Genomic DNA, 12,186 nt, shown 5'->3' with positions numbered 1-12,186 from the left:
TTATTTTCTCCCGACTCCGATGACCGATTGAGCCTAAATTTTCACAGGTTTGTTATTTTATATATAAGTTGTGATACACGAAGTGTGGGACTTGGACAATACTGTTTACCGAAAGCGTATAATGGCTTTAACACATTCTTCACCTTATCTTTATTTATAAAATGAAAATGTCACTAATGAAACAAAAGTAGGTACATGTACACCATTAACTTAACGTAACCTTAGCTTTCCAAAAGTAAAACAAGGGACTCTATATTTACTTTTAGGGTCCCCGGGGGTAGTAACTTTTAGGGTCCCTGGGGGTAGTAAATATGCATTCATAACTCTTATTTACGGCTTTTTCTACAGTATACTGGCGTACTTGTGTTTGCCTCTACTTCACCATGGCTGCTGGCGTCAAGAATCATCGCCACAGTCACTCCAACTCAGAAAATGGTATTAGTTTCATCTCTATGGCCACTTATCAACATGAATTTTTTCAGGGCTGCAGGCACTCAAAGATATAAATCTGGCTGTAATTTTTTTTTCCCTGAGTGTGACGACCACGATGAGGTAAACAAGAGCCCAGAAAATGCACTTTTATTTCATTATGATAAATTACCTTTAAAGGCAAAGTATACCTTTGGTTTTGGAGCGTGTGATTGTTTTAATTCTATATAAATGTTTGTAACATCTGAAAATTTCATTTCACAAGGTGGTCGCGTTGATGAAATATTGCCAAAAAGCCGGAGCGAATATTTCCATGCAGGAAGAATAATCCCTAACATTGATGATCTGAGGAGCGTTAAAGACACTGGACACTATTGGTAATTGTCAAACACCAGTCTTCTCAAGTGGTGTATCTCAATATGCATAAAATAACCAACCTGTGAAATTTTGAGCTCAATTGGTCCTCGAAGTTGCGAAATAATAATGAAAGAAAAAACAGCCTTGTCACATGAAGTTGTGTGCTTTCAAATGCTTGATTTCGAGACCTCAAATTCTAATTCTGAGGTCTCAAAATCAAATTCGTGGCCAATTACTACTTTCTTGAAAACTACGTTACTTAACAGGGAGCAGTTTCTCACTATGTTTTATACCACCAACAGCTCCTCATTACTCGTAACCAAGTAAGGTTTTATGCTAATAATTATTTTGAGTAATCAGATTCAAATATTTGTAGCATTACATGTACATGTACTTTGAAGTAGTGATTACCAAACCTGAACCTTCTCTTTAAGGAACATTCATGTGAGATGTCTGGTTAATGTGGATGAATATTTTAATGATCCCGGCCAGAAGATATTAACACCTCTGATAAGATGCTACATGCACTGCCTAGCGACGTATTGTAAGAGTATATTCCGATTGCGGAGGAGTCTATGCATGCACACTTGAGTGACTCCAAGCCGAACATTGCTATTCCAGACACGCAATCCAATTACCAGGAGATACCCAGCAATCTCGTTGCCGACTTTATATATCTTAGATGCAGTTTCGAATGGTTTAAGAGCTACTTGATGTAATAATATAGTTCTGTATGATCATTGCACACACAACGCAGTCCTAATGTGGAGGCACGCTTATCATGTTGCTTTCATAATGGTCTTGTTCCTAGAGGTCAATAGTAATCATCTAGACTGATGTAAGACATGAATGAGACCAGACTATGACTCCAATTCAAGTAAAGAAACTATGTGGGAACCCAAAATATTACGTGTATTAATACAGTCCTTATGGCATGTACAGTATGGGTAAAACCAAACTTAATATTCTTTATCTCTGATGCAAATTTGCGTCTAATAAATACAGTCTTTGCTTCACAGAACTACATAAAAAGTAATTTTAGAAGCAATAAAGCTCTTAGGACGAAAGAAATGGATCATCTTCTACATGTACATGACATTTGAAAAAAAATCACTATATTTTCCGTCAATTAAATTAGACACGTACATGTACAGTAGTATTCTGTTTATAACATCGATTGTTAAAGCGCACTGAAATTGATTAGAAATTTGTACACATAGTACATGTACTGCATGGACATGTACTGAATGAGTAGATGTTCATGTACTGTACACTATCATCAGTGCAAGGTTTAATCAGGGTTTGGTAAAAGGGTGTCAAAATTTGCTGGAAATGTCAAGACTGGGTGTCCAAATTGTTCACTTACAATACATTTTAAATGACATATAAAACAGGGTGTCCAAATTTAAAACAGGGTGTCCAAAAGACACCAAGACATCCCTCTGGCTAACACTACAGCTTCAGTGTCCTTCGGCCCATTGACATGTACACACTTGGGCTACCATGTAACAATCCACTCCCGATTAATAGTACATGTTGTACAATGTTGAACATTTTATAAGCACATTGACAATGTTATCGGATCCACAGCACCAGTGCATTGTACTTCTAACAATGGTGGACAAAAGGAAGCTGCAACCAGTCTGAGCAACCAGTAGTTAATATCAACACAGCATGTATTAACTATCCTTGGTTCACCTTGACACACTCTCAATACCAGATTCTCTTTCCTGTGCGGATGAAGCGGAAACCACAATTTGCAAATTGATTGAATGAAAATGGAATGCGGTTTTAGTACATTGCATTTCATTCACAATTTAGAGGGTTGCTGTTACATACATTACACATGTATGAAAACATTATATAACAGTGTATAGATAACATGTACATGTAGGCCTGAGCGACCAGTGAAATCTACTGCTCTGCCTCAAACAGTCGTGACTTATTTACTAGGTCGGGACTAACTTTAAATTCCTAAGATGCATTGTGGCATATTATTTGACGGAGGCGCAATAGGCCTATAGTAAAATTCCACTGAAAGGATTGAAGGACTGTGTCACACTGATGTCTGATTGTGTTTCATAGTTGTCGTGAATAGTGGTACAGGTACATGTACGCGACGCAATTTGGTTCGGTAGTCGTGACAGTTTTTCTAGCAGTCTTGATGGCACGATGGCGACTCGACTAGAAGCAATCAGTAGTCGCGAATTCGACTTTAGTCGCAATTGTCACCCGGGCTTACATGTGCAGTGTACTGCAGTATAGATACTGTATTTTAACAGAGTTCTAACCAACATGAAACAATTTTTGTTTAATCATGAATTCAATTTCTATTTTTTGTTTATAATTCAACAACAAACATTGAATCATGTCACTTCTATGGACATCAGCGTCTCCCTTTTAAACCATGTAAACAGTGGTCCACCATGTCCACTAGAAAAATAGCACTTAAAACCACAGAAGGACCCATTTACTGTGATAACTGGGTCCAATTTCATAGAGCTGCTAAGCACAAAAATTTGATGAGCATGAAATGTTTGCCTTGAAAAAAAACCCAGGATTTCTCAACCAAATTTCTACTTGATTTTCAGGATAACCATACACTAGCTGAATACCAGTAACTAGGAAATGCAACAAAATGGAAATTTTCTTGGTAATTCTGTTTTTATCAAGGAAGAAATTTCATGCTAAGCAAATTTTCGTGCTTAGCAGCTCTACGAAATTGGGCCCAGGTCCGACCGGCTAGTTCAGGTTGAAAACCGTCCTTGTTATGAACTATGGACTGGTGAATAAACTGACAGACGAGTGAAATGACAAATTAACCAGTCCTGGTGATGGCTAGACATGCTAGTTATTGATTAACAAATAAACTCTACAATAGTAGGTCTGCATGTGCATGTTTAAAGATGTTCCAGATTGTACGTAACTTTTATTATTTATGCAAAAAATAGTTAATCTATCGGTCTGAGGTTTTGACCCTAGCAGTGTCTATTATGAAAATGACAGTTTGTGTCAATTTGTATGTTTTTAATTTTAAATTCATAATGAAACTAAGGAGAGATATTGTTTTCTTTAATTTGTTTTAATTTTATAGTTTTCTCTTACTGACTGTCTGAAATTAAATTATTTTGTGAACATTATTTTCAAATGGTCACATATCAATGTCCCCCATTTGGTATATTCAGGTAATAGAAGATGTTTGTGCAGCAATCTAGAATGAAACTTGAATACCCACTTGAAAAGAAACAAATATCAATCCTCCACCTCCAGCACTCTGCTCTCTTTAAACCCAAAGAAAGGAATGAGCTGTGAATAAACTGATTTCCTATCGCTTTCTTATCAGACTTGTGTGTTTTCTGAAGAGAAACGACTGAAATATCTCGGGGAAATCTATCAGAGGCTTGTGGTCAAAAGAGAATAGTGCGGAGAGCACTTTTCAGCATTTTATTTTGTTTTGTTGGTCTATCCACCCTCAGTTGCATTCTCTCTCTCTTCTAACTGTATGAGATCTCAACCCCCCAGCCTGCGTTCTAGTGCGTATCCAGGGCTACAGAAGAGAGAATCCGGACAACAAATTGGCCAATTTGTTTGCCAACTACTTGCTCCAGGTATTAATTGAATCAAGTTAAGACCATGTGGCAGGGGCATTATTTTGTAGGTAGGTTCGGTAGCGGTGGCGAAGGGATGGACATTACGATCGACTGATGATTAGGTTCTCAGCAATTCACAATGGATACTGATCAATCGCTTTTAAATATATGAAGAAGAGGGAGATGTTATCATTTCAAATTCAGCGATTGCATCTTCTTTTTGAATCTCCTTCGAAAGGGCATCTCCAAGAATCTCCTTCTTTAATCATTTCTTCATATGAACGAGACAGATGAAAAAATAAATCTAACAAGTTTCTCTGTGCCACAATGCTAATAACCAATATTTGTGGACGTTATTTTCCCATGAGAGTAATTTAATAAAGATGTTCTACCGAGACAGTTCTGAAGACTTCAGAGATTTGACTTTTAACAATCGAGAAATCATGTTCTCTGCATATATACAAAATGAGCGACGATTGAATAGAGAGCTTAAATAGGCAGGCATGTGGATGTGGCACACCCTAGGCTACATATATACTTGTAGGACCATGACATACAATATTAAAGCGATGGTGGTATTCATTCTTAAAGGCACTGGACACCATTGGTAACTCAATGTAAAACCTTACTCAGTAACAATTCATGGAGAGCTGTTGATAGTATAAAACATTATGAGAAACTGCTCCCTCTGAAGCAACGTAATTTTCGAGAAAGAAGTAATTTTCCACTAAAATATTTGAATTTGATTTTGAGACCTCAGAATTAGCTTTTGAGGTCCCGAAATCAAGCATCTGAAAGCACACAACTTCGTGTGACAAGAATGTAAGGACACTGGACACTTGGTAACTATCAAAGACCAGTCTTCTCACCTGATGTTTCTCATTTTTTGTATGCATTAAATATCAAACACGTAAAAATTTGAGCTCAATTGGTTGACAAAATGGCGAGATGGCTATGAAGAAAAAACACCCTACATGTATTTCACACATTATGTGTGCTTTTAAATGCTTGATTTCGTGGACAATTTGTGGAAAATTACTTCTTTCTCAAAAACTATGTCACTTCAAAGGGAGCAGTTTCTCACAATGTTTTTTACTATCAACCTTTCCCCATTACTCGTTACCAAGGTTTTATATTTTTGATTGTTTTGAGTAATTACCAATAGTGTCTACCGCTTTTAAAGATAGAGCCAAATACATATGTACACTACCTCTCTATCTTCACTATACAAGACTTAACTTCAAAGTACATACAGGTGTGTGTTATTAACGCTAGATAACCTGTTTACATAAAATGTAATTTATGGGTTACCTGTTTTAAGTACAAGTACAAATTTGAGCATCCTCTGCAGGCTGGTATACTCATGAATCTTAATTAGGATAGAACGGTCTAAAAGAGATTCTAATTAAGCTTGTCAGGCTTAATGGACGCATTCAACCGGTCTACCGTCTACGTATGTAGAGAACATTAATTTCAGCAGTGTATATGCAAATGTGCGTACGGTCGGTTTAACGTCTATGTTTGTGAAGTACATTTTTAGATTTAACGTATCATGGTATACATCAGTATGTATCCATATGGGGAACAGTATGTAGACATTAAACCTAAGGTTTAATGTCTACATACTTGTATGTTGATTACATTTTTATATTATTTATTACTTATCCTTGCCCTGCCTCGAGAATAGAAACCGAAGCAATTAACAAACAAAATAATTGTTTCATTCTTATACATATAAGGGCAAGGCAGTTTTTCCCTTTGTAGGGCACCTCAATGAGGGAAATGTACAATTCTACTGCCAGTACATTTCTAGAGGCACCAAGGCGATGATCAGGCTGGGGCATGGAGGCAATGACCAGGGGCATGGAGGCAATGACCAGGGGCATGGGGCAATGACCAGATGAGGCAATGACCAGGGGCATGAGGCAATGACCAGGGGCATGAGGCAATGACCAGGGGCATAGGGGAAATGACCAGGGGCATGAGGCAATGACCAGGGGCATGGAGGCAATGATGGCCAGGGGCATGGAGGCAATGACCAGGGGCATGGGGCAATGACCGGGGGCATGGAGGCAATGACTGGGGGCATGGAGGCAATGACCAGGGACATTGGGGGCAATGATGACCAGGGGCATTGAGGCAATGATGACCAGGGGCATTGAGGCAATGACTGGGGGCATGGAGGCAATGACCAGGGGCATGGAGGCAATGACCAGGGGCATGGGGCAATGACCGGGGGCATGGGGCAATGACCGGGGGGCATGGGGCAATGACCGGGGGCATTGAGGCAATGACTGGGGGCATGGAGGCAATGACCAGGGACATTGGGGGCAATGGCCAGGGGCATGGAGGCAATGATGGCCAGGGGCATAGAGGCAATTACCTCCATGGAGATGATTGCCTCGTTGCCTTTTTGACAAATTGATTTATCAGGCGTACAAAATATGTACGTCGGAAAAGGTTCAATAAAGTCACATATCAACATGCCAGCAGAGCTAGTGTAAAAGCAACAAACAAAAATCCTTGAATTGTTACCAAGAAAACATCAGAGACTGCATACAAACAATACTAAATTCATTAACTTTATGCTTTAACGGGTCATAGCCTATAGGGCTGCAACCTTTAATAATTGAAATCTTTGGCTAGACTTTGTATACAATCCATAGAAGGCTATAGGCGTGAAGAAAAATCTATGCAAATTAAATCCAAACTCTGTCATGCGTTGCCTGCAATCTTGGCCAATGCCAAAAGAAATCTAATGCTGATATCAATGTACACTGTACATTATTATGAGAGGCTGTGGTGAGTACATAATGTAAATTATGCATGCTGCGGATCCAGTTCAATGAGCAATGGAAGACTAGACTCACAGTGTGGTTGAGTTGAATATAACACAAGGTGTTGTCTTACGTAGCAGCCATAATAACAACTTATCTTTCATCCCCTCTTAATTCTGTCTTACAGATTCCGTCTAGGATCTGAGGATGCTGTACACATGAATACCAATTACCCTTTCTAGATCCTTTGATATGCGACATGAATGCTGAAGACTCTTGTACACTTGTAGTGATTTGTGGCTATATTGTGGTTACAGGCTTGTACACCTGTAGTGATTTGTGGCTACATGTATAACAAGTCTTGTACATTTGTAGTGATTTGTGAGTACGTACTTATAGTCTTGTGCACTTGTAGTGGTGTTTTGAGTCTTGTACATTTGTGGTTTTATAGTCTTGTTGTACATCTGACTGTGGTGATGTGTGGTTATAGTCTTGTACAGTTGTAGTGATTTGTGGTTATAGTCTTAAACTTGTAGTGATTTGTGGCTATAGTCTTGTACACCTGTGGTGATTTGTGGTTACATGTACATGTAGTCTTGTACACTTTGTAGTGATTTGTGGTTAAAGTTTTGTACACCTGTGGTGATTTGTGGTTATAGTCTTCATCATGGGCTTTTTATGGCTCCAACTCCATCACCTTGTGCTGTTTTTTTTTTCTTTTTCTTTTTTCTGTAATTTATATTTTGCCTTTGCTTGTAAATGTTGTATTATAGTATTATAGTATTACTTCATGTATTATCATTATGTAAAACATAATTCTTTATTCACTCCTAATTGTTTTGTTATTTGTTTGGATTTGGAAATAAAGTGACTTGAATTGAATTGATCATCAACTACAGTAATTCTTGCTTAAACAGCCTTTTCATGCTTCCTAGATCATTTCGTGAAACACACAAGTCACACACGCGCCTGAACTGCTCGCCCTTCTGTGATTTGAATGAAATATGTAAAGTCGCGTACCTGTAGAAAGGGCACTTTCTGATAATACAAACTGGCAACTCTAGCGATACGTCGTTTTTACAAGTTAGTGTAATTACAAAACTAATGTATTAGGTAGTGAAACAGGCTGAATGAGATAAAAACAAATTGTTTGCAAAAATGTGTAATTTTGGTCTGAAGGTAGTTTTGCTGTACGAGCGAAGAACTGCCAGTCAGGTGGGATAAAGGATTGAGGATGTTTGGCATCATTGTCCACTCTCATCTAACAACCCTTTTACATGCTAATTTGTTCCTCGCTACCCCAAGTAACTACCAAAGGAGCACTCCACCTTCACAGCATCTGCTTTGATTTCCCACGACTTCTTGCAACACACAAACACTTTCACGGACAGCGCTTAATTATCAAGAGAGAGTGGCCTCAGAGAATTCATTTCTTAAAGCCTGTGGTCTACAGTAGCATATTTCCATGGATACCTTTTCCCGATTGACACTTGGAACATGTCAGGCAAAATGAGAGCCACTTAAAGGAACACGTTGCCTTGGATCGATCGAGTTGGTCTTTGAAAAGTGTTTGTAACTGTTTTTTATAGAATGCATTATATGATTAGAAAGATATTTTAAAACTAGAATATAATGATCCACAAAAGTATCACTTGAAATTGCGTGGTTTTCCTATTGCCTCGTCGACAAACACGGTCGGCCATTTATGGGAGTCAAATTTAGCTAGTTCGCATAAGGAAAAACATGCAATTTCCATGCAAACGTGTGTGGAGCATTGTATTCTACTTTTTATACATCTTTTAACCATGCTATTTATAACAAACAATTACAACGCTTTTCAAAGACCAACTCGACCGATCCAAGGCAACGTGTTCCTTTAAGCTTTGAGTTTCAGACATTGCAAGTGGGAGAATTTGTTTGTCGTTTTGTTATGACATTGTAATTAGTTGCTTCTTAAAGGTACTGTGCATTTGGGAAAGCAAAGCTAATTATCAAAGTGAGCAGTGTGCCAATTAGCTTAATAGACTGTGTCACTAATTAACAAGTACATTACTAAATGTTGTAACTACATGTAGCTATCACCATGTAGTATACACACACACTTAACACCACCACGGGCCCGACTCGGGGGGGGGGGGGGGGGGAATCCTCAAGACCACAAGGCTTGTCTTGTAGCTCAAAATCTTGGCCAGATTTTCTTTTACAAGATCATAATTAAAGAGAAAATTTACTTTGATTGTATTATAATGGGTAAACAATCTTCAATAGTAAACAGAGTTGAGAAATTTATCAAACTGAGAGTAATAATTTCTATAAAATCACAAGATCGTCGGATCAACGACCCATCAGATTGGTCCAATAACACAGTAGTCCGCAATCTGGAGGTCAAATTTTGAAACACCCTAGAACCAATCAACTTTACCTTTAAACGGACTCGCTGGCTTAAATGTGCTCAAAGTCGTTACAATTTAATATGAAACAAGTACCAGAGGAAAAGCTGATGAGCCCATGAAAGAAAAAGCTAAATGGTCCTGATTGATGTCCGAGCATGAAGTTGGCTGCTGAGTTGCTTCTGAACTCAAATAAACTCAATTTCATAAAGTCTGTAAGCACACACATTTGCAAATCACGAAAAAATTGTGCTTAGCAGAAACTGGGTTCAAATTCATAAAGCCTGTAAGCACACGATTTGCAAATCACAAAAAACAATTGTGCTTAGCAGAAACTGGGTTCCAGCCAAACTCCAAAAAGTTTACACTGTTGCAACTGGTGTCCCACATGTTCTTTTCATAGCATATAAATTTGCTAGCTCGACAGTATTTCCTGCTGAACAGCTTTATATGAAACTGGGCCAAGGAGGGAGACATATGCTGAAAGACAGCCTGGGTAAATTGTATTAAAAATTGTTGTCAACTTACATTTTCATGTCGGAACCGTGTGAGAATCTTGATTTCTCTCAGAGTACGCTGACAGTAGGTCTGATGCTCAAATGGACTGATTTTCTTGATCGCAACTTTTAAACCGAGGTACTTTGCGTCTGTGGCAGAACTGGTACAAAAAAAAAAAAAAACGGTTTAAAGAGGAACAAGAAAAAGTTTACTCTTAATCAGTGTCAATTACAACAAAAGTAGTAATAATAATACATGTAGTAATGAATAAATGAACATAATATTTATCAAATAATGTAGGATTAACTTAAAGGAACACGTTGCCTTGGATCGGTCGAGTTGGTCTTTGAAAAGCGTTTGTAACCGTTTTTTATAAAATGCATATGGGTAGGAAGATGTTGCAAAAGTAGAATACAATGATCCACACAAACATGCCTCGAAATTGCGTGGTTTTCCTTTTACCTCGTCGACTAACACGTCGGCCATTTATGGGGGTCAAAATTTTGACTCCCATAAATGGCCGACCGTGTTAGTTCGCACAGTAGAAGGAAAACCACGCAATTTCGAGGCAAACTTGTGTGGATCATTGTATTCTACTTTTAAAACATCTTCCCAACCATATGCATTATATAAAAAACGGTTACAAACGCTTTTGTTTTGACCAACTCGTCCGATCCAAGGCAACGTGTTCCTTTAAAGGCAGTGGACACTATTGGTAATTACTCAAAATAATTATTATTAGCATAAAACCTTACTTGGTGACAAGTAATGGGAAGAGGTTGATGGTATAAAACATTGAAAGCAACGGCTCCCTCTGAAGTGACATAGTTTTCGAGAAAGAAGTAATTTTCCACGAATTTGATTTCAAGACCCCAGATTTAGAATTTGAGGTTCGAAATCAACCATCTAAACGCACACAACTTCGTGTTTTTTCTTTCATTGTTATCTCGCAACTTCGACGACCAATTGAGCTCAAATTTTCACAGGTTTGTTATTTAATGCATATGTTGAGATACACAGTTGTCTTTGCGACTACTAGCCTTGATCAAGGCGCTACAGACAGCCGCGACCTGCAAAATCCGAGTCCCCGTCGCTGAGTTACGCCAGCACACCCCCCATACATAACACAGTGCATATAATACGTGTACAGCGTATGTACACACACATACCTACTGTATGTATATGTACATTACATGTACCATCTGTATGGTACACGTACGGTACATCATGAGTACTTTCTAAGTAGCGCCTTGATGGTTTTGTAACTGCCAAAATTTAGGGCGGAGCTCATTATGGTAATGTTTACTAACAACCCGTTCTCATTGGTTGTTGGTTGACCTATAAACTTCTCTGCGATGTCAATCACAACGCTCTGCAAGCACACGCACGTGCTCCGACGTAAACAACATGCCTTGTGGCTGCTGTGCAAAAAAATGCAATGGTGGCGGGCGAGAGGAAGAAATCCCTACCCTAAAACAAAGTTGTGTAAATCAATGGTGTATAATTTGCAACAGTAGCCTACATCGTGGCACAACTGCAGAAGCTTTCAACAAGATAAAACAACCAAGTTTAATGCACCAATCGTGGATTTAGAAATAAGAAGGAAGAAAATGGGACCATACAGTGTGTGAAATGTATTTGAGAAAAGTTAAAAAAGTATCAAGGTGTCATGGGTTTCCGGCAATGGCTACTTGGTTAGAATTATGTTGGGCATACCCCATCCCCTTGAAGCACTAACATTTAATAAGATTCTGTTTTTCCCATTTCAGACCAGATGAGATAAGAAACCCAGCTGTTTATTTTGTCTACACATATTATGCGTTACGTTTCTCGCAGTAAATCAAAGTTGGGGATCGAAAATAAATTATGTGTTGGTCAAAAACATACCAGACAGTAGAAGATGGCGTGTGGCTGAACAACAACTACAAGTAAAGATCAATTTCATAAACTAACTCTTGCCATACTACCATGACTACTACACTACAACGTTAGCTCTCCATTTAGGGACAAATCTACCAGCTACATTGTACTGATGCTAGTCCTTGTGTTATAATGAAACGCAAGACAACGGGGCCAAGGAACCCTTCCTCACTTTGAAGTTTTTTGACACCGTACCGACCGAGCGAGGCTTGTCCGGCTCACATC

The 12,186-nt window shown here is 38.6% G+C and overlaps 1 protein-coding gene across 1 annotated transcript in view; it reads right to left on the bottom strand.

Moving 5' to 3' along the window:
- Window positions 1–12,186, bottom strand: part of LOC139938289 (mitogen-activated protein kinase 1-like) — a 40,403-nt gene that overhangs the window by 17,504 nt on the left and 10,713 nt on the right. The window contains exon 2 of the mRNA XM_071933705.1: window positions 10,072–10,201. Within this exon, the coding sequence (XP_071789806.1) occupies window positions 10,072–10,201 (130 nt within the window). The remainder of the gene's footprint in view (window positions 1–10,071; window positions 10,202–12,186) is intronic.

This window comes from Asterias amurensis, chromosome 6, assembly GCF_032118995.1.
Source record: "Asterias amurensis chromosome 6, ASM3211899v1".
Taxonomy (NCBI): Eukaryota; Metazoa; Echinodermata; class Asteroidea; order Forcipulatida; family Asteriidae; genus Asterias; species Asterias amurensis.
Note: the sequence above shows the minus strand (reverse complement) of the source record. Positions and strands in the feature narration are given on the sequence as shown.